At 31.5% G+C, this 23980-nt stretch overlaps 3 protein-coding genes and 1 long non-coding RNA gene across 8 annotated transcripts; 2 read left to right on the top strand and 2 right to left on the bottom strand.

Annotated features, from left to right (window-relative positions):
• Positions 1–3263: 3263 nt before the first annotated feature.
• On the bottom strand, positions 3264–6842 carry LOC125588650. 2 transcript variants are annotated; one of them, XR_007324782.1, is made up of 3 exons: positions 5670–6842; positions 4795–5570; positions 3264–4715 (listed from the first exon to the last, which is right to left on the bottom strand). It is a non-coding gene; the product is annotated as an uncharacterized LOC125588650 (long non-coding RNA). The 2 variants fall into 2 exon arrangements; XR_007324783.1 differs by having other exon boundaries at positions 3264–5055; positions 5133–5570.
• A 139-nt stretch (positions 6843–6981) lies between these two features.
• Positions 6982–8043, top strand: BNAC06G17820D. Its single transcript, XM_013784734.3, has 2 exons — positions 6982–7216; positions 7536–8043. The coding sequence occupies exons 1-2, from the start codon at positions 7116–7118 to the stop codon at positions 7822–7824; spliced, it is 390 nt and encodes a 129-aa protein (XP_013640188.1). The 5' UTR covers positions 6982–7115; the 3' UTR covers positions 7825–8043.
• Positions 8044–11019: 2976 nt separating this feature from the next.
• LOC106452578 (3-hydroxyisobutyryl-CoA hydrolase-like protein 1, mitochondrial) lies at positions 11020–14256 on the top strand. The gene is made up of 15 exons (XM_013894728.3): positions 11020–11261; positions 11345–11425; positions 11507–11575; positions 11671–11734; positions 11951–12030; positions 12138–12221; positions 12413–12497; positions 12740–12825; positions 12915–13036; positions 13129–13189; positions 13271–13369; positions 13464–13565; positions 13672–13713; positions 13786–13912; positions 14012–14256. The coding sequence occupies exons 1-14, from the start codon at positions 11145–11147 to the stop codon at positions 13900–13902; spliced, it is 1209 nt and encodes a 402-aa protein (XP_013750182.1). The 5' UTR covers positions 11020–11144; the 3' UTR covers positions 13903–13912; positions 14012–14256.
• On the bottom strand, positions 14163–16559 carry LOC106452577 (exosome complex component RRP45A). 4 transcript variants are annotated; one of them, XM_013894727.3, is made up of 8 exons: positions 16396–16559; positions 16069–16225; positions 15608–15817; positions 15438–15533; positions 15213–15327; positions 15055–15135; positions 14799–14987; positions 14163–14713 (listed from the first exon to the last, which is right to left on the bottom strand). In XM_013894727.3, exons 2-8 carry the CDS (start codon positions 16203–16205, stop codon positions 14306–14308), a joined length of 1236 nt encoding a protein of 411 aa, XP_013750181.1. In that variant the 5' UTR covers positions 16206–16225; positions 16396–16559; the 3' UTR covers positions 14163–14305. The 4 variants fall into 4 exon arrangements, with proteins under 4 accessions (XP_013750181.1, XP_022552666.1, XP_048616186.1 ...); XM_022696945.2 differs by having other exon boundaries at positions 15058–15135; XM_048760229.1 differs by having other exon boundaries at positions 15058–15135; positions 16069–16228; positions 16396–16533.
• Positions 16560–23980: the final 7421 nt, after the last annotated feature.

The following is a 23980-nucleotide window of genomic DNA, read 5'->3' as shown; positions in this document are numbered from 1 at the left end:
TATATTTGGGTGATTGGGTATATTTTTGGTATTTTGGATTTTTTTTAATGTTTCGGGTTTGGATTTTCGGGTATAATTGTAGATTTTTGGTGAAAATTTAGATTTTTAGAAAATATAATTTGGGTATTCAGGTAAAATTCGGGTATGTTTTGGGTTTTCGGATCTGATTTTGGATAAATTTTTGGGTATTTTTGCGGTTCTTCGGGTATTTTTAGAGTTTTCGAGTCCAGTTCGGGTATTTCGGGTCTATTTCGGGTCCTAAATACCCGAACCGACACGGATCCGAAATATACCCAAAAATTTTCGGTATTTTACGGGTATTGAAATTATAGATCCGAACCGATCCGGACCCGACAAGATCCGACCCGGAACCGACCCGAAAAGTTATAGGTACCTATATGGGTCTAAATTGCTAGGATCCGAAGGACCCGGACTCGACAATACCCGACCCGAACCCGACCCGAAGACCCGGATGCCCAAGCCTACAATTAGGTAGTTAAGTAATCATACGTGTCAACCTCACATTGAAATTGAAAAACATGTTGGTCAAATTCAATTTTTATATCTCACTAGAAACATTTAATACCAACTATATGATATCATATGATATTAACTAAAGCAACGTGGCTATTTATTATATATTATTTCCTTAAATAAAACCTACGGAATTATCTAACTTGATTATGATATATATAGTAGTTAATGATTCTAAATAATCAAGATTTGCTAATAATATGTATGCTTTCTAACCTTTTTGTTTAATTATTTATTATTAAAATAAATTACACAATTACATTAATCATATATTAAAATTTTAGATTTTTTTGTATATGTTGTATTTTGAATTTTTCAAAACGAATATAAATTACTAAAACTGTTAAAAGTCTCACATAAACTTTTGTGATCAATGTTTAAATTTTTTCTACAATAAGATACAATGATAATAAAATCAAATAAATAAATAATTTTATTTTAATAGGTGTTTATGTTAATATATATATATATATATATATACTTCATATCGTTTAAATTTAATTATATATCATATACGATAGATAAGATTAATTGTTTTGATTTATTTATTCTAAAATGGTTGTGAATAAACAAGAGCGGTCATTTGATTTATATGTGCAAGCCAATTTATTACATAATAGTAATTGATTTCTTAGTTCAAGCCAAATAATAATGATTAGGATAAGACCTGCGCCTTGCACATTTCACATTTTGACCTAAAATATTTTTTAAAAAATGATCAGTTTATTAGTAAACAAATTATGTAATTAACAAAAAAAAAATTTAAAATTTTTTAAGGGCCAAATATATTAATTCGATCAATATTATAATTTTTTTTTTCATAAGATATTTCTTATATAATTTTCATATAAATTTATCCAGCGCAAACCTTATCCTAGTTTAGCAGTAAATTGTTATATTCATGTATACACAACATAGCTTTATACACGCGTTCGTTACAGAGTAAAGAGAGCTCTGGAAATGGTGTGATGCAACTCAAACACGATTCTTGTATATTTGCTAGGAAGTTTCATAAGTCACATTTATTTGATAGACCTATGATATAAAAAGTAAACGATCTTAAGACTTAGGATTCGTTAAAGTTTATTTAAGATATTAATGTAATGTAGGAGAAACTGGATCAGCCGACTTGTCTATCTTCAGATTTATTACACTGAGTGCATATATGCGTATAACGTTAACGTATAATACAGGGATTCATAAAAAAAATGATCTCTTTGCAGATGAAATAAAAACATTTTCAACTTTCTTTCATATTTTCTAAGAATAGAATTTCTGTTGAGTTTACACAACTATATATATATACTAGGGTCGGCCCGCCCTACGGGCGGGATATACTTTACATGTTAGATCTTGATTATTATTTTTTAATGATTTGTGGTTTGTGTTTTGATTTCATTTGCAAGAGATGTGTATGATAATGCTTTTTGTCTTTTAGAAAGTTTTAGGTGATGAAAGATTATATGTGATAAGATTATGCTCGTTAGAAATAGTTTTAAATGTTCTTTATATATTTTGTTCTACAATTTTATTTTTCTTAAAATGCTTGATTCTGTTTAATGTGTAAATTTTTTATATGATTATTTTATCTATTTATTTTGTAATTTTTACTATTAATTTTTTTGTTGTAAAAAGATTTAGTTTTAGTCTTGTTGCAGTTAACTAAATTTTTTAATGATTTGAATGAGAGTATCTTCAATTTTTATTATGGTGGTGTATATGGTTTTATCATTTTTTTCTTTTAAATCATATAAGTTCACTTTTTATTGATCTTTAATTCATATTATGATCTCCATTTTAATTGTTTGTGATTGTCGTGTGATGATGTATGAACTATATTATTGTAGATTTTTATTGGATGGGTTTTATGTTAGAATTTGTGGTGTTTAATAATGTTTATTGTTATTAAGAATGGTTGTGTTTATACTAAGTGTTTGTGTATAAAATATTATATTAAGAGTTTGATTTTCATGATATTTATTATATAGTTTTCTAAATAAAGTAACTTCTCTTACACTGTGTATTTAAAAACAAATTGTCTATAATATGTATTATATTGTTATAAAGAAGGTCAGGTTTTAACTGATATGATTCACACTGTTTTTTTTATTGACTGAATGTCCTAATAAAAAGGATGCATGACGTATATGTACAACTCTGTGCAGCCCAATAATTCCTTTAAGGTGTGTTATCATTTTAGCCTATGTATATGACACTTATTTGTTAATAAGTATTATAACCTAATAGAATAACAGAAACCATGAGGGATGAATTTCAGAAATCTGTTAATGTTATATTCACCATAAACCCTATGATTACAGGAGCCATGATACGGCTATGCTTGCAAAAAAGTGCGTTGTTGGAGCTTGGGCAAGTTCCATTTGATATATGCTAGGCGTCTTATTAGCTGAAGGATGGTTGCATTTTTCAGTTGTATTTCCCTGATATTATAATCTTAAATGGCTGAAGTTGGTAGTTCTTGTCCAAGCTCTAAAGGATGGGCTTGATTTGCAATAATCTCCATTTTCGTTTCTTATGTGAAAATAATACATTGGTCTTTCCTAATGATTTGAAATATAACACATGCTTTAAACACTATTTTATTATAAAACTCAATATTTGGAAATGGTATAATAAAGTAGTTTGTTATTGTTTGACTAATTGTAACCACTTTTGTGTGACAGCTATAATTAGAAAAAAAAAGTGAGTTCTCGGAATAAACTCTTAGTTTCTGCAAATAAAATTCATTGGAAGAGAAAGTAAAAGCCTTTTCGCTTTCTTATCAACTTGGAACTGGAACCAAACCGCATAAGAGCTGGTTTGAGGGTCTGACTAAGAGCAATAGGGAGGAGTTGGTCTCCCAGCTGGTTCGTAGCAAATGTTTTCCACCAAAATACTTCAGAAACTCTTGAACTACAATAATTTTCCACACTATTTATCTCCAAAATAAGCCTACTCAAATCTACATCCGCAAAGTCTAGTATTTAAAGACATAAATTTTGGTAGTTAAGAAACAAATACCCGCCATAGTTAGTTTACTCGGTTGTAGCGAGTTCTTATCGATATGTGCCAATGCTAATATGCTCAAAATTCCAATCGAAGCTTTCATAGTATTTACCCACAAGATATGAGTCGTTTGAGTGGTAAAGATACTAATTAAATATGGTAGAGAAAATGGGTGAAGAAGCCTACCGAGACAGAGAAACAGACCATCAAAGAAGCATTATTGTTATAGTTTTTGAAGCATCAGATTAATTCATTAGAGCTTCGAGAAGCATCGTCTGCGAGGGAAAAATATGACCTTACATAGTTACATTTTATAATTAACTTAGATGTGTTTTCTTATGGGCTTCCGACTTGTAAACTAAATCCTATATCTGCAATAAATCATAAATGGAACACAAACATAAGCAAAAGAATTTGTTACCTAGCTGGTTTATTCAAAGATAGTCGCACATTTGGTTTGTTTTTGCGTAATCACTACTCTTGATAATGCAAAATATAATTGACCAGGTGTGAATACAAATAGATGTAGCAGATTTCCTTCTTTTTATGCATATTTTTCAGCGTCACCTAAAATGCTTTTGTTCCTATACAACTTTTAATCTATCTATTATTGATTTAGCCAGTCACTCATCATGTATGTTATATTTTTCGTAAACATTCATCAACATATCCATGTTATGTGTTTGTGTAATTCGTCTTCTCTACTACCTCTTTTTCAACAAATCAAAAGAGCACATAGAAACACATTTGTAACTAAAATAATGAAAAAACAAATAACTTGTGTTTGACAAAAGAAAGAAGCTATACTCTCGTCTCTGTGAAACTTATGAAATCCAGTAAGATAGAATCTCATCTTCCATTTTACAGCTTTCATTTAAAATACCAAATGTTCCTAACGTTAGTGTATGAATTATTCCTACAAAAGAAACAAATATTTTAATCTGCGATCTTTTTATTGGAAGGACTAAAAGACTAACATCAATTCTAAAATTTGAATAAGCATATCTCACCATCACATGTACTGAGGTTACAAACAGGGCTACGAAGAGTAGTCTATCTGGAAATAAGAAAAGCCATCTTACATCTTTCTTGAAGAGGAAAAGATCCAGAATTAAAGAAATTTTTTAACTTACTTGTTTTCCAAGTACCACTTTTTGCACTTCAAAAATGGACCACTGATATGCAGAAAAGGCATACCCATTAAAGTGACCATAGATGTAGCTTTTACTATGAGGTTCAAAGAATTTCTGTTACCTTGTATAGTTGAAGTGGCAAGTTAGCTACGGAATCTTGTGATCTTAAAATACAATGATAACATAATAATTTGACCGCTTGCAGCACTAAGCTCTTCTAATTATCTACATACATAAAATCATGTAGGCCTTTAGATTTGTTTTTTGGATCAACAGTTAATGGCAATATAAAAATCGTAAACAGAAGCACACGTTGTCCGATGAAATGTGAAGCTCAAGTTGAGCGTAAAACTTAAGCAGTTGTTTTTGTTGGCCTGAATTGCTGAAGGAAAAATGAAGATTATTAGCAAAGTTTGATCTGAAAATCGAGTAAGTCATCAAGAAAAGACATTGATGTACCTTACCAGGTAGTCCAGCTAAAGAGGTAATGTCAAGGAAAGCAAACACGATGGTAGCAATAAGAGAAGGTAAAGAGGTGAAGCCACTCGAACACTGTTTTTGCTGTAAATCAAAGGTTGAATCTGATGGTTGTTGCCTTAATATCTGGTGTCGACGTCGCCAATACTTGTCGGTTTTCTCCTCTTCCGACGGAATGCAATGTCCATCCCAGCATTAGTTGTTACTAATGTACCATCGGTATTTTTCATTAAAAAAATACCAACAAAATCTTCTGTTGGAGATCGCTCAAAAAGATGATTGATTCACTCTCCCAGAAGTAAATTAACCTCATATTGAGACATGACGTCTAGCGTATTGCTTCTGGATCTGGGAAGTCATCAATTTTTCTGTGCTCAGTAAGCAGTAGCTGAATGGCGGAGAAGAAAGAGTGGGTTGAACCTTAGAAATCACATACGAAAAGACCCAATCGAGCATTAGCCATTTTTTTCATTAAATAAGGAGATTGCTTTGGTTATAATAGATTTATAGGATGCTAACCTTTTTTATAGTCGAACCACCACTGCCTTTGAAGAGCTAAAGTAGCATTGAAGAGAGATCGTGTAGATTGATTTAAAGAGAGAATTTAATAGCAATGATTTCGTAACCGATTGATTACTTGATCAGTAGGAAGAAGATGAATAGTTTGCTGGAAACTCTAGATTCGCTACGGCTCCTGTTGATTGATGGATCAGGAGGAAGAATGATCAGTTTCCATGGAAACACAAAACCTCCTACGGCTGAGAAGGAGAACAATAGAAGACATAATTAAAGCTTGTGGTCGATGGGCCACAGATGAAGCGCACCACCAAGCCCGAAACAATATGAAAACACTTTAATGAAACGCAGTGCAGAGGACACATGTCGCGCACAGGAGAGCCCAATTTATGACGTGGCGTCCTTGTTGGCATAGGTGGGAGAGAAGCAAAGCCTATTATATATATAAAGATATATATTTGGTAATATATCTCTTTGAAGATACATTTTATTTTATTTTATTTTTTCGACCAAAATCTTATTTAATTTATTTTCTTCCAAGCCTAACGTGTAAATTGAACGGTGATCAATTTAACAAAAGTATTGATATAACAAATTCTCAATCTAGGAAATTTAACCACTAGTTCCTAAATAGTGTCATGTTTTCCGTATAGTTTATACATTTCTATGCTATTCATTTTCACGTTGAAATCAGATTTTCTTTCACCAATTGGCAATTACGACATTTAGTTTATAATATATTTCCTTAGTTTTTAATTAAGATATATCAAAAAATTCTACAAAGTTAGATGCTTTCAATTTTTAAGGTGTAATTATTACTCTTTTCTAAATTTACTCTTATACTATTTGTTAGTTAAATGTGAAAATTAAATTAGTATTTGATTTAAGATTAGAAGAGTTATTGGAAACATTTTTAAAAATATATATTTTAAACAAAAAATATATATTTGGTTAGAAATTTGCAATGTATCTTGTGAGGCTTCTAACCAAACGGTAGTCTCCGTCACGCTCTCTATTTATAGAGGAAAAGTCAAATAAATGACATCCCACAAGTTTCCTTCTTTGTGAAAGCCCGAAAAAGGACAAAAGATAACGTTCATAGAATAGCACCCAAACATAAATGCAAATAAAGTTGCAAGGGTAAAACAGTCATTGTAAATTGATTATATATTTTAAGGTTCTTTGTTTTTCCACCTCCCAAGCTTCAACTGAAAACGACTCCAAAGCAACCTGCCTTATTACGCTATTATATTTTTATTAAACATTTTCCTTGATTTTATAAAAATATTACCGACTTTCCTATATAATAAGTTTAGTAACGCATTTATATTTCTTTTTCTCCCATATAGAATCAATCCTTCCCTTTTGTTCTCTCTCATTCTCCTTCTCCTTCTCCTTCTCCTCCTCTCATTCATATTCTCCATCGTCTGCTAATAAAGGAAAACAAGAATGGTGGATCTTGAAAGAAGAGTATGTTGCATGTGTGGTGATGTGGGTTTCATCGATAAGCTCTTTCATTGCAGCAAGTGCCTTAATCGCTTTCAACACTCGTATGTATTTACATATTTGTATATCTATATACCATATGCGCATATTAATTAACAACATATATGTGCAATATCACCACCATCATCATGCATAGTAGCAACGTATAATAGATTTAATTGTCAAATCACTAGTATATATATATATCGATTTAGGCAGATGCTCATCATACATCAAATCACTAGCATGGATATATGATATATATAGATGTATTGTATAGGATTTGTATATTGTCAAACCAGAAAGAACTACTTCAACAACTACCATACATGGCACATAAATTTATCATATCATAAACTCATAATCATGATACTCTTGATACAGGTACTGTAGTAGCTATTACAAAGAGCAAGCTGATCCAATTAAGATCTGCGATTGGTGTCAATGGGAAGCGAGGAGCCCAACCGGAGCAAAGCACGGTGTTAAAGGTAGATCGTCTAAGAGATCGTACCGGTCGGAATATTCTTCAGCTCACCAGATCAAACAACAAGAGATTAACCAGATTACTACAAGTAGTAGTATTCCTCCAGCAACAGACAAGGGTAAAACCGGCGCACCTTCTCCTAGATCGGCCACTCGCAGGTACAAGCTTCTCAAGGATGTCATGTGTTAGTAATGTTTTCGAAATAACCAAAAGTTGAGAGAGTTATAGGGTAATTAGGATCTGAGATATAATAAGACACATATAAATGTATGTAAGATATAAATAGGGATGTCTTTGATGTTGCTATGAGTGTGAGAATGTAATATACCTGCGGAGTTATGTATGTCATGATGAATATGATGATGTTAGCGAGTGTTTTAAATAAATAGTATTTTTGGCTTTGAATGATTGGTTGATTCGTGATGAATTGTGTATGTGTGTTTTGTTATACCTCAATCGGCATTTGATGACACCATTCTGTCGCTATTAACAGTCCACATAGTTAGCAGTCATATTCACCTTATTTTGTGATATCGATAACGATTTGTTGTTTAGAAAAATGTTAATCAATAGTGCTATCTAAGACGACTATGGAGGGATTTATGTTAAACCTAATTTAAGCCAATGTATATATAGTCTATATGTAGACGGTAGACCTATCAGATTAAGTTTTAAAACATGGAAAACGTGTTCCGGAGATTGGTATATCGTAAATCATCTGTCGACTTGTAATACACCACAACAGGTTAACATTTTTTTGTTAAAGGGTTTTCATAAAACAAGGTTAACATGAAAAAATAAGTTCCTAGCTAAGGTTGATAGTTTTGGTTATTGTAAATCATCTGATATAATAAACAAATAGTTTGTTGATTAAGTTCTTATAAAGACATGCAAAAATACTTCAAGCATTTATATACTACATATTTTCCATGTGGCTCTAGTACACTAAATACTTCAAGCAGTATTACGAACATCGATCCACATATGTTGCTGAGATTTCTTGAGGAGAACTTAATGCTTTTCTAGTCATTTGTCATGTTTCTTCTTTTGGGCCAGATTATAATAAAATATGATACTTCCTCCGTTTCGAATTAGATGCCGTTTTAGAGCAACATTTTCGTTTCAAAATTAGTGTCGTTTTATGATTTCAATGCAAAATTTATTGACTTTTTATTTTAATCTATTTTTCTATTGGTTGAAATCTGGTTAGGTGTATTGATAATGATGTTTTTATCTAGTAAATAGATAAATTTAAATGTTTTATTAATCTGTGTGTCGAAGTCTAAAATGACAAATAAAATAAATCCGATGGAGTATGTCATAAAACTAAAACTAAAAGCTGCCACCTACCGTCTCTGCCACTCAAATTCGTTAGACGTCCTTTCTCTTTAAGTTTCCTTTTTTTCCACTAGAATGATACCGCTCGAACAAGTGATAAACATGTGACTGTCGAATGGCATCAAAATTCTTTTTACCTTTTTAATAAAGCATACATCACCCTGAAATTTTTTTGGTTGTATCTATTATGTATTTTTCCAACTTCATGATATTATTATGAGTAAAGAAAAAGGTCGTCATTGCTTTACCAAAAAGAAAGAGGAACTAATTACGTCAGCACACTAAAACGTTGAAATACCCGATTAGGTTAAACAAGCATGGGTATTATAATAATACCGATGGTTTATGGAAAGATAAATATGATAAAAATGCGAGCGTTTCCATAAAGATTAGATGGCATGACGCATGAGAGTGTGCATGCTTATTCTGATAGTTGCGAGTTTCGTGATTACTGATTAGTTTATATATGTCTTATGTACTGACAGAAAAAACCTTACAACTGAATTTCTTAACTTATATTTCCTTTGGCATGTATAGTAGGTACGTATAATTCGGGATGCTCTTAACAAGTTTTTTTCTCTGGAGTGTGTAAAGTTTTATATACTTTATAGGCACATATCCAACACCATATGGCAATAATTAACGACGTCACTAAACACCACGTAATGGCATTCTTGGCTAAGTAGTAATGTTTTAATGGTGAGAAGTAGGACTGTTCAATATGGCAAAACCGAACCGTACCGAACCGAAATAGATAATACGGTTTGGATTTGGTATATACCATATAAACCGAATGGATATGATTTTTAAAAAACCGTAGGATTTGGATATCGTTTGGTATATAACCGATAAAACCGAATAAACCGAATAAAACCGATAAAAAAATAGAAACATGTAAATATGTATATATTTTATAACAACGTATGAAAATCATAAGTTAATTTTTTTGCTAATAACTATTACCATATTTTTTACAGTAATAAAACAGTCCTGATTTGTAAAACACTTGAACTATAATTAAATAACAATTCATCGCAAACATGCTTCTTATTTTCTTAGTTTTTTTTATCTTTTTACTTTAATTTAGCATTGACTAAATTGAAATAAAGATTATAAATTTGCTGATAATAATTAGTGGAAATTCTTCACAATTTTTTTTATCTATAAACGAATAGAGTTTCGTGTTTAATAGAAGAAACATGACTTTGATGAACGCTAAATATGAAAGAATATAATACCTTATTTTTTTGTGCTTCGTGCTTCTGTTTTATTTTTTATTTTTTATTTTTATCATCAAAATTTTGAGCTTTGATTTTAATTATAGATTTGATTATTTTATTAGATGATAGAAACATTTTTTATTTTTGTTCTTTTATTTAAACTTATAATATTTTTTATAAATGAATCTGTTGACAACAAGACTCTAAAATTCATATAATATGATCTCAAAATAAAGAATTATGTTTTTTGGTATAAAACCGAATAAACCGAAAACCGACGGTATATAAACCGAACCGAACCGAAGTAAATATGAATTTAGAATGGTAGTTATATTTTACTAACCGAAATACCGAAAAACCGAAAAAACCGAACCGAAACCGAACCGATATCCGGATTGAACACCCCTAGTGAGAAGTGAGTACGAGCTCGATTGATAGACAAGGACGAAGCACCAAATATATTTGTTTAGCTTTTCAACAACCCATCCATGCATATAATAAGTACGTCACTTAAAATGATTATTAGTAATTAAGGTCCTCTCCCGTGAGTCAAGGGCCTTGACTCCCTCTTGACCTGATCTTGACCTTCCCATCAAAGAATCAAACTCAGAGAAAGGATCTAGTTTTCTTGACAAAAATTTCTCTAAAACTATAAATAGGTCAGGGCTATTATGGTAATATCCGATTGGTTAGACGACTTGGTAATCATGAGGCCCATATTATAGGATAAACTAAATTTAGCTTTGGATCGGCCCATCAGCCTTAGGAGACGGGACACGTCATCAGAGAAGACGACTAAGACCCTCTGTATAAACCAGAGGTTTCCTCCCAGTGAAATCGGAGCCGATTAACAAGGCCACGACGCACAAAACGATCCGCCATTTTTGATTTTTTTGCCAAATAAGAGAGTATAGAGATAGTGTACAAAGAAGAAGGAGACGAAGAAGAGTCATGCATAACGCAAACGGATTCTTGACGAGAGTCGTTCGAGATAAGCAGCTATGGAGATTCGGTTACCGGAGGAGCTTCTGCTCGCTCAAGGTCACCCCGGATGATCTCGATAACCAGGTTTTCGAGCTCTGCCTCCGTTTCTGTTTCATCTCTTTGCGTGAATCTGGGAATGATATAGTCTCGGTGATTGGTTCGATTAGGTTCTCTTTGAAGGAAGCGGCTGTTCCCGTGCTGCGATTCTCAATCGGCCACCTGCTCTTAACGCGCTCACCACTCACATGGTACATTTGGCTGTGATGTTGTGGCCAGAGTAGTTCCTTTTGAGATTTGATTTTTTTGTGTGTGTGTTGTTGTTCAATAAGGGAGTTAGGTTGCATAAGCTTTATAAGAATTGGGAAGAGGATCCTAATATCGGGTTCGTGATGATGAAGGTGATTTGTGCTTCATGGCATTGTTGTTGATTCGTCTTCTTTTTGTGTTTGATATGTGACGAAAGCTCCTAACGCTTCTTCTTGAACTGTTGAAGGGGAGTGGAAGGGCGTTTTGTGCCGGTGGAGATATTGTGTCTATCTACCATTTAAGAAAGAGAGGTACATGAATAATTCTAATATTCATTCTCATGTTTTGATTTACGGGAAGAATCTAGGTAGGATCGAAAAATGAGGTTTTTTATTCATGAACATTAGATGTCATGTGAAAGGGTGTGTGATTAAATCTACTACCGATTAGTTGTACCTCTATGTGTCTTATATACTTTCTGTATTCATTTCTGTTTGCTTCACTTAGTTCTCCTGGAATCAATGTAGGTAGCCCGGATGCTATTAGGGAGTTCTTCTGGACTTTGTATAATTTTATCTACTTTCTAGGCACATATCTGAAGCCACATGTAAGTGATCTTTACTTTTTGATTATTTTCTCTGCAACCAGTATGAAACAACGATGTCCATGAACACCACGATAAGTAGAATGACACCATGCTTTCTCTGTGTGCAGGTGGCAATTCTTAATGGTGTTACCATGGGAGGCGGAGCTGGAGTTTCGATACCTGGGACATTTCGTGTAGCTACTGATAGAACTGTATGTGATGTTCCCTCCTATATCCTTTTTCTCCACTTCTGAGCATGCAGTAAACCAGCACTTGTAGTTTTATTCCCTTCTCACCATCTATTTTTCCGCCTCCTTGCGATTATTCGTTCAGCTGGATTCTAGTTTTATTCCCTTGGACAACTTCTTGTAGCATTTAGTAAAAAAGCCCTTGGATATTGCAGATTTTTGCTACACCTGAAACAGTCATTGGTTTTCATCCTGATGCTGGCGCTTCTTTTAATCTCTCCCACTTACCTGGTCGCTTAGGTATGCTTGTGATTTGTTTTGAACTGCTTAGGTTCACTTCTCTCTAGGTTTGTCATTTCACAGTATTATCAGTTCTTGGAGAGCAACTTACCATAGAAATTACTTATTCAATAGGAAGTTAAAGAACAAATCTTACTGATAACAATCAACCAAGTCTATTTTTTTCTTTATAATGTTCATGTTTCATAATATATTGTTATAGCTCCATAGGATGTGGATGATTTAATAGAGACTATGTGCAGGGGAGTATCTGGGTCTTACTGGGTTAAAGATCAGTGGCGCAGAAATGTTGGCATGTGGCCTCGCGACACATTATATTAGTAGTACGGTAATATCGATTACATTAATCAGCTTTTTTTATGTTTTCATAAACTTATCTTACGTACTAGGTAGTAATGGTTTCTTCTCCAACAACAGGAGGTTCCTATATTGGAACAACAGCTCAAGAAGCTCCTCACCGATGATCCTTCTGTTGTTGAAGCAACCTTAGAAAAATGTGCAGAAGCTGCCCATCCAGAAAAGACTGGTGTTATTCGCAGGTTTGTTTTCCTGAATTCTAGAGATAAAAAACTCATACCTTGTATTTTCATATCAGCTTCCAAAGTTTGCTTTGTTCCCTTTTTTTTGGTAGGATCGAGTTACTTGAAAAATGCTTCTGTCATGACACAGTGGAAGAAATTATTGACTCTTTGGTAAGTCTCTTTACAAATGATTCTGCGAGTGTGGTGACCATCTCGAGTCAAGAAAAGTAATGGTCTTTTGGGTATAACCAGGAAGTCGAGGCTGGTAGAACAAAGGACATATGGTGCACTACGACTCTACGTAGGCTTAAGGAAACCTCGCCGTTGTCCTTGAAGGTCGCATTGAGATCTGTAAGTTCACAATTAACTTTGCTTGTAAACATCGTCAAGTATCTCATTTTTCGTTTTCCTCGGCTTATATTGCTTCTTTAAACGAATCCAATAGGTTCGAGAAGGAAGATTTCAAACACTTGATCAATGCTTGATTCGCGAGTATAGAATGTCGCTACAAGGAACAATTGGGAACTTTTCCGGTAATTTTTGTGAGGTATGCGAGTTTTTGGCATATAATATACTTAAAGTTTGTTCAAAAAAAAAAAAAAGGTACTTAAAGTAACGAGTGAACTGATGAGTTACGTTTCAATGGTGAAAAGGGAGTACGAGCTCGATTGATAGACAAGGACGACGCACCAAAGGTACTTGTTAATCCTAATATTTTCAGTACTGTATAATAAGCACGTCATTATAAAGAGATTGGTGTTGTGCAGTGGGATCCCCCAACCTTGGAGAAAGTTACAGAGGACATGGTTGATGATTATTTCTCTTCCTTGACTCCCTCTGAACCTGATCTTGACCTTCCTATCAAACTCAGAGAAAGCATTTAGATTACTTCAGGTGTGGATCACCAAAGCTTTTATTACATCCTTTTAATATACAGTCTGAAAAGTTTAGTGTATGTGACTAATAACAATTTATATGTCTCCGTTTTCACAGATTGCTGTCAACTTCTTCTCATGTTTCAAGACAATGAAAGAGGGGAGGGGGGCTCATCTACTTTGATATTTAAAAAATAATACCAATTGTTGTATTAAAATTTCATACGTTTTGGCTAATTGAGTTATAAAATTATTAACACGATTAAGCATAGATTAAGCATTCTTTCATTTTTAAACGAATAGAGTGGTGTATGTAATTCAAAAATAAGAAACAAATAACTATATAATGAAGTTCTAAACACATTGCTTTGTGCTCTTTCTATTATAATAAAGTGCTAACATCAAACTTCTTTCAACTGCTTTTGTTTTTCCTCTTCTTCTTCTTAGGCTTGACAGCATCTTTGAGTGTCTTCTCTCCATCCTTGTGTTTTGTAACCTTAGGTGTATCTTTCATCTCTACATCTCCGGTTACTTCTTTCTGCGCATGCCCAGAGTCGTTTGTCTTTCCCTTGATCGCTGGATTAGAAGAAACAGAACGAGTTTCAGTTCCTTTGGAAGTGGCAGGAGAGGCAACAGCTTCCTGTTCCTTGCTGGTTTTCAATTCGACATGTTCCTGAGACATCTCTGCAGATTTATCCTCATCTGAAGACTTCTTATGTCCCTCCTTCACAACTACAATAGGTCCAGAAACTTCAGATTTAGCCAAAGTAGGATGTCGCTTCACCTTCTGTAAGTTCTTCTCACGGTTATATGCTTCAACCTGCACCAAGATAACAAAGAACAGCAAAATGTGAATGAACTGTTATCTTTTTATATCCAAAAGGAAAACGCTCTGCAACTTTTACCTCTTCTCTAATAATCTTTGTTGTTGCAGCAGCTCTTGAAGAAGCAAGACGTAAGCAATGAAGGATTACACTATGGTTCACACCTTCTTCTCCCGGTTTTTGGATTGCGCATATATCACCATTGGCATTGACTGTCACAGTCATTCTCCCACACATAACCTCTTCTTCAACATAAGTTGGGTCCATCACCTACATAACAACACAATACCCGTTTCTTATCTCATAAAAAAGGAAACAAAAACTCAATTTCTATTACCACGATGTTGCCTTTGTTGAAAAATCCAAACGTAAAGGCTATGGGGAGATGGTGTATTATCAGTGGTAGTGGCTCCCGTTCCTGCACAAAGAAATCAAACGATTGAAGTTGAGATTCGAACAACAACTTCTTACAAGTTTTCACTTGATATGACTAACCTCTAGTGAATGTATGATAACTTCTTGACTGTTTTCCCCTCCTACAGTGCAGTCTGGTCTCCTAAACGTCATAAGCGCTGCTAACGCAGCAATATTTGCAGCATCAACCAAGTTCCTATACAAGAGCAAGTGATAAAACACACAAATAAGAGAGCATCATCTTGAAACCAGAACCTTCAACGAACATGAAGGAGAGGAGAAGTGCTGTAGCCAATAAAAACCTACCCTCCATTGTCCAAAATGTGAAGATCAATGCGAACAGACCAGACCTTCTTTCCAGCTAGAACGCAGAGTGACTCTGTATCAACCGCACGGCTTTCTCTGCAACCAACACAGTGACCAGTTTACCATTGTTTCTGCTATCTTTAATGCAGATATTCCAAATGTAGAGTTACCTTAGACCACGGTCTATAATACGGCCCAGCTCCACTGCATACTCGCCAGGACGGCCAGGCTCAAACGATGGATCAGCCATAGGAGAAAACTCCGTGAAGATAGAGAGAGATCCTTCATTAGGTCTGTCTTTGTAAGGTTGTACCAACTGAGCAGTCACAAAACCCATCACATGAGTATGACCAAGTTGAACTTCTGAGCTACCATACTCTCTGTTAATTAATTCACACAAGATGAAAAAGTGCTCTTTAGTTACAACTAGTACAAAATCTCCAACAAGGCCTCAAAGGAAGAAGCAGTAAGAGACTAAAGAGACTGTTCTGTACATAGCAAACCACAAACCCACAAAAAAGATTGAAGCTTTTCTGAGCTAGAAGCAGCAGAAACTTATAGAAGCCTCCAAGATGCAGAAACAGTATCCATAAGCAGAAGACAAGAGAAAGTAGATGAAGTGGGCACTTACTTTCCAAACTTAATAGTAAGCTTGCGGTAATCATAAAGACCACGACCATCGACTCTGAGCTCAGACTGCAACGCAGTTTCCACGAACTTACTTTCGTTCACAGTCAACCTCCACATATTAGCCAATCTCCCTTCCATTACTTGCTATGAGCCTATGACTACTAAGACGATTTCAAAAAAAAGAAGTAAAAATCAAAACTTTGGGCAGCCCATTTGCAAATACAGTATACTGATACAATTAGAAAGATAAGAACACTAATGAGGATTCATCTTTCAACTAATCGATACATGTGATGAAAAAAACAGACAAGGGTTTTAGAGTTTATGCCTTTGAAAGCCAGAGAGACTCTTGTAATGGCTCGACCCTTCCGAGGAAAGAGAGAAGACACGAAGAAGAATGGGATTTTTCTCTCTTTATAGCTCTCTCCCTCTCGCCTTCTAAGTTCTACAACAAGACGGCGGTGCTCGGCGGCGACTGGGAAGAGGTTTTGTTGAGAAACGACGCCTGAGAATATGGGCTCTTAAATTTGCAGGCCCGGCCCAATATAGCTTTTTCCAGGATTTATGTTAGCCCATTTGTTCTTTTTTCAACTAGCAAAAATAGTTTTTTTTTTTATAATGATAACTAGATTTTGATCCGCGCTTTAAAAGCGCGGAAATATATTTGTTGACAAATTTATTGATATAACTGTTTGTTAACTAATTTATTTTACTATAAACATTTTCGGTTTTCGTTCGACTCTAATTTGCTTTTATTTGTTTTCGGTTTCAGTTTGGTTGTGGTTTTTGGTTTACAAATATACGAACAGTTTTGGTTATATATGAAGTTGATTTTTGGTTAAAGTGATTGAATATTTGATATTTTGTGTGGTATGGATATATAAAAATTTCGATTTTTTTGGTTTTGGTTACATTTCTGTTTTAAATCATTTTAAATAATTGAGGTAAAATAAAAAAAATCCTCATATTGTGAATCACCAATATAATAAAATGAGAGAAATATTTAGAAAATTATTTTATTTACATATCAATTTATTTAAGGTATAAATAATATAGCAAGTAATAACAAATAATTTTAATAAAATAAAGTTACTATATTCAGAAAAAATGTTATAGTTTTTATTAAAAATATAATATGTAATGTTTATATTATGAAAAAATTATAATGTTGATATTTTATATTTTCAAATATTTTAATTTTCTCAAAAAGAATTAAAATGAGACGCATCATTACTTGATTTTAAAATCACATGCAAAAATGATAAAGTTGGATCGCAAAAACCAATTCACCCAGAAAGCAAAACAAACATATATCTTATTTACCTTAATAGGTTCAAACCCACTGCCCTTACAAATCTAGTTAATTGTTTTGACCGACAAAATCAGGTTTATTATTGGAAAAGCCACTGAAAAAGTTAATTGAAAATTTTGTAATTAATTGAAAAAGTCAGGGGCATAATCCTAAGAAGAATTCTGCTTTAATAGTATAGATTGCAACAAAAAAAAAATATAGTTGCAGAAATACTGTAGTTCTTATTTTTGGTGATGCTTTGTGATAGCCATGGGCATTCGGATATTCGGTTCGGTTTCGGATAGAAACCATTCGGTTCCGGGTATATCGGATAAATCATTCTTGTACCCAATAGGTACTTATGAAATTTTGGTTATGTTTCGATTTTGTTTTGGTTCGGTTCTAATTCGGTTTCAGATACCGTTTAATATATGAACATATATATATATATATATATATATATATATATATACAAAATATATTAGTTAACATGTTAATCTAAGTAGTCTAGTGGTTACACAGTTGCATATTCGTCAATCCAACTATGGTTCGAGTTACTAAAATGTTATTTTCATAAGTATTTAATGTATTTTAATTTAGAAATACGATATATCCCCTATATATTAATTGAGAAGCATTTGAAAAATTAAAACCTTAATTTTGTATTAATTAAAAAAAACCTCAAATCCTAGGTGGCACTCTAAATGCCTTCTAAATTTCATTTCAAAGAATTCTAGAGCATCTAATATAAAGTATAGTTTAATCTAATGGTGTCACATTATTCCATAATTATATAACACTAGAGAAATTATATTAACCTAAAATATAGGAAGTGTGTATTCTTTCCTTAAATAAAAGCTACGGAATTACCTAATATGATTTACATATATATGTCAATTAATGATTATGAATAATAAAGATTTGATAACAATTTATGCATCATTCTTCATTTTTGTTTAAATTTATATTATTAAAAAAAATTAAACAATCACATTAACCATATAATAAAAAAATTAGATTTTTTCTTATATGTTATATTTTGAATTTCTTAAAATGACTTTAAATTACAAAAATGAGGAAACCTTATATGTTATATATATATATATATATATATATATATATATATTTTTTTTTTAAAAGACTTTGAAATACAAAAATGAGGACACCTTATATGTTATATTTTTCTTATATGTTAGAATTTTCTTATATGTTATATTTTGAATTTTTTTAAAACGACTTTAAACTACAAAAATGTAAGTTTTCCTTAAATATACGAATAAAAACATTAAAATGACATGTATCAATTCGATGGTTGATTTGAAAGCTTTCAAAACCATTTGGAAGATAAAAGTAAAAATAATTTAACTGTGGAAACAATACTGTTCACTTTTTTCAAGAATGTGTTCGATGGAAAAAATAAGGTTTTTATGTCATAATTTGTTTAATGTCCACTAGAGAACATTATATTAACTTAAAATATAAGAAGTGTGTATTCTTTCCTTAAATAAAAGCTACAGAATTACCTAATATGATTTACATATATAAGACAATTAATGATTATGAATAATAAAGATTTGATAACAATTTTTGCATCCTTCTTCATTTTTGTTTAATTTTATATTATTAAAAAAATAAACAATCACATTAACCATATAATAAAAATTTTTGATTTTTTCTTATATGTTATATTTTGAATTTTTTAAAATGACTTTAAATTACAAAAATGAAGAAACCTTATATGTTATATTTTTTTAAACGACTTTAAAATACAAAAATGAGGACACCTTATGTGTTATATTTTTCTTATATGTTAGATTTTTTCTTATATGTTATATTTTGAATTTTTTAAAACGACTTTAAATTACAAAAATGTAAGTTTTCCTTAAGTATACGATTAAAAACATTAAAATGACATGTATCAGTTCGATGGTTGATTTGAAAGCTTTTAAAACCATATGTAAGATAAAAGTCAAAATAATTCAACTGTGAAAACAATACTGTTCACTTTTTCAAGAATGTGTTCGAGGGAAAAAATAAGGTTTTTATGTCATAATTTGTTTAATGTCCACTATAGAACATTATATTAACTTAAAATATAAGAAGTGTGTATTCTTTCCCTAAATAAAAGCTACGAAATTACCTAATATGATTTACATATATATGACAATTAATGATTATGAATAATAAAGATTTGATAACAATTTTTGCATCCTTTTTCATTTTTTTTAATTTTATATTATTACAAAAATAAACAATCACATTAACCATATAATTAAAAAACTAGATTTTTTATTATATGTTATATTTTGAATTTTTTAAAATGACTTTAAATTACAAAAATAGAAAACCTTATATGTTATATTTTTTTTTTAAACGAATTTAAAATACAAAAATGAGGACACCTTATATGTTATATTTTTCTTATATGTTAGATTTTTTCTTATATGTTATATTTTGAATTTTTTAAAACGACTTTAAAATACAAAAATGTAAGTTTTCCTTCAGTATACGACTAAAAACATTAAAATGACATGTATCAATTCGATGGTTGATTTGAAAGCTTTCAAAACCATATGGAAGATAAAAGTCAAAATAATTCAACTGTGAAAACAATACTGTTCATTTTTTTAAAGAATGTGTTCGATAGAAAAAATAATGTTTTTATGTCATAATTTGTTTAATGTCCGATCCGATCAACCCATGATGTATTAATTATAGTTTTGTTCCATTATTTTTAATAAAAATTGATCCGATCCATCGGAAAGAAATTATATAATAGCAACAAAAAATATTTATATATATAAATAAAATGATCAAATATATAAAAGAAACTATCGATAATATATACAAATAAACTTACCCTGCGCAAGGCGCAGGTCTTATCCTAGTATGTATAATATTAGATAGTACATAAAAGATAATGTGGTCTGGTGGTAACAATGTTTTCATTCTTCCCGTTCAACCTGGTTTCTAGTAAGGTTTAAGACATTTTACCTTATATTAAAAGGTGATTTTTTTTTTCAGATATTCGGGTACCCGTTCGGTTCTTGGTTCGGTTCCGGTTCGAGTTCGGTTATTCGGATATAGAAATATATGAACCATTCGGGTATTTGAGGGTTTCGGTCCGTTTTCGGTTTCAGATAGTCGGTTCCGGTTCGGTTTTTCGGTTCCGTTTTTTTTTTCAGGGCTACTTTGTGAGTGGATAGGACCTCATCTTTTTAAGAAATACATTAACTTCTGTGAAGACAATCTAACATAAAACCAACAACTTTTGCATCGAATATTCAAGTTATAGAAAGTGATGACTAGAACTTTAAGGTGCTTATTCTAACTCGTTTTGTTCCTCTTTCTTATAGTTTTGGGGTCTTACACACTAGTACGTTTAGCTTCTAATTTCTATTTTAAAACTTAATCAGAGGTATCCTATTTCTGTAGTTATTATATCATGACTATATATGTTTTCGGAGAAAGAATAGTATGGAAGATCTATTTACTAGAAGAAGAAAAAAAAGATAAAGAGTGAAAGTTTTTACGCTATTGTGTAATTCCATTATATCTCTATATATTATTTGTCTATTGTTTTAAAATCCATCGGTTGGTTTGGTTAGTATCATGTCTCCCTCTTTTGGACTATTGTTTTCGGGGATTTATTCATTTTTCGCTGGCTTATGTGTTTCAACTTGTATATTTTCAGTGAATAAAATGAATTTTCGAGTTTAAAAAAAAAAATTTACGCTTTGATCTCTATGTGTAGGATCATGTGATATTCAGAAACCCTCCGACAAGAACTGGGAAAATTCAAAGAAACGACATTAAAGGGGCCATGAATTGACTGTATCATTGTGTCATCTTAATTATTACCATTGATTACTATAAAGAGATAAAGGTAACTGTCGTCTTAATTTGTTTACTTTTACTTGTCATTACAAAGGAGACTGATGTTGGCATAGATCTAGCAATCGTCAGAACTCGGAACCAAAGTTAAAGCCAAAATCTGATATTAGCTTGTCTACATTTGCTTCACACAAACCACATGGACGAGTAGCTATAGCCTATAGGAGACAACTTATAATATCAAAAAATGTTTGGAATTATATTATAATCGAACTAATTTTAAAAATTTAACTATTAGAAAATGGAATTAATTTTTTTAAAACAATTATTTTCATTTGGTTTTTATTTATGGATTTCAGTACTTTCGTAGGCAACTTCATTTTTTCCCTACATGCCCTCGTTTTTCCTGTTTCATTTTTTTTGATGATATGTAAGGGAAAGTTTAATTAAGTGAGAACAATATGAATCTTTCAACATTTTCTTCGTCTGTTCTTTGCTTCATTTTTTATTCTTTCCGCTTAGGGCTGTTCAATATGGCAAAACCGAACCGTACCGAACCGAACCAAACCGAAATAGATAATATGGTTTGGATTTGGTATATACCATACAAACCGAATGGATATGATTTTTAAAAAACCGTAGGATTTGGATATGGTTCGGTATATAACCGATAAAACCGAATAAACCGAATAAAACCGATCAGAAAATAGAAACATGTAAATATATATATATTTTATAACAACGTATGAAAATCATAAGTTAATTTTTTTGCTAATAACTATTACCATATTTTTTACAGTAGTAAAATAGTCATGATTTGTAAAACACTTGAACTATAATTAAATAACAATTCATCGCAAACATGCTTCTTATTTTCTTAGTCTTCTTTTGATCTTTTTGCTTTAATTTAGCATTGACTAAATTGAAATAAAGATTATAAATTTGATGATAACAATTAGTGGAAATTTTTCACAATTTTTTTTATCTATAAACGAATAGAGTTTCATGTTTAATAGAAAAAACATGACTTTGATGAACGCTAAATATGAAAGAATATAATAACTTGTTGTTTGTGCTTCGTGCTTCTATTTTATTTTTTATTTTTTTTATTTTTATTATCAAAATTTTGATCTTTGATTTTAATTATAGATTTGATTATTTTATTAGATGATAGAAACATTTTTTATTTTTGTTCTTTTATTTAAACTTATAATATTTTTTAATAAATGAATGTGTTGACAACAAGACTCTAAAATTCATATAATATGATCCCAAAATAAAGAATTATGTTTTTTTGGTATAAAAACGAATAAACCAAAAACCGACGGTATATAAACCGAACCGAACCGAAGTAAATATGGATTTAGAATGGTAGTTATATTTTACTAACCGAAATACCGAAAAACCGAAAAAACCAAACCGAAACCGAACCGATATCCGGATTGAACACCCCTATTTCCGCTTGCTTGTTTTTTTTCTTTCAGCACACTTTATTCCAAAGAAAGCGGCATAGCGCATATGCTTTAATAAAAACTATATCTTGACTGCACAGATGCATGTTTTACAGTATATACAAATTTTAGAAACAAAAAATTTAACGATTCCATCTTAACTACTTTTGTTTATTGTTTAAACTATGTATTTCATCATTGTGTCATGTAACTGGGACGTCCGTAAAATGTTGTGAGCCATAAACATTGTAGTAAGAATTTTAAGGTGAGCTGTAAAATCGATAGCATTTCAAATTATTTGATCAGTTGAATAATCAATATAACAATGACCGGTTTGATAGTCCATAAAAAATTAAGGTTTGTATGTTGGGTAATTATGTTTCTAGTATTGTATATCTGTTTTTTTTTAAACATCTATATGTGGTTTATACATAACTCTAGTGAATTTATATGGTTTTGGGTTTGTATGAAATGATATTCTTATGATCAGTTATGGTTTTGGGTGTGTATGACTTGGTTTGATCTCTAGTCTCACGTTTACATTTTATACGTATGTCATATTTCTTGTTTGATTAGCATTGGACCAACACAAAAACATGTCTAAATATATTACAAAATTACAGGCTCATTTGTGTATGTTTGTTTTTTTATAGACTCATTCGTATAGTATATGTAGATTTAGGAAATTAATTGTAAAATAGTAAATTAATACATTGCTATCAATGTTTCCAAACAACCTTTTATTCTTTTTTTACTACTATCCATGTTTCCAAACATATCTAAATGGTACTTCTACTTTAATAAGATAAACTAGACTTTGACTCGCGCGTCCGCGCGGATGTATTTTTTCAAAAGTATGTTTTTATTTGTTTTTCATGTCAATAATATTAGGGTTGGGTAAAATACCCGAATCTGAAGAACCGAACCGATCCCAATCCGAAAAATTAATATCAAACCCAAACCGAAATTGATTAAATATCCGAATTATTCAAAATTTTGGTTTTTGGAGAACCGAAACCGAACCCGATCCGAACCGAAATATTTCGGATACTCGAATGTATCCGAAATAAATTTATATACTTATATATTAATTACTTTTAGATTTAATGTTTATATATATGATACTTTTAAGCTGGTTTAAATACTTGAAAATATATACAAATAGTCAAAAGTAAATATCTAAAATAGTAAAAGTATACTTAAAACACCAAAAATATTTAAAATAATTATTGATTCTCTATCCAATATTTAAACTGTTCTAATTGATATGTTAAGTTTAGGTATTCTGACATATGTTATTCAAATTTATATTTAATATATTATTTTGTTTATAGTTT

This window comes from Brassica napus, chromosome C6, assembly GCF_020379485.1.
Source record: "Brassica napus cultivar Da-Ae chromosome C6, Da-Ae, whole genome shotgun sequence".
Classification (NCBI taxonomy): domain Eukaryota; kingdom Viridiplantae; phylum Streptophyta; class Magnoliopsida; order Brassicales; family Brassicaceae; genus Brassica; species Brassica napus.
Note: the sequence above shows the minus strand (reverse complement) of the source record. Positions and strands in the feature narration are given on the sequence as shown.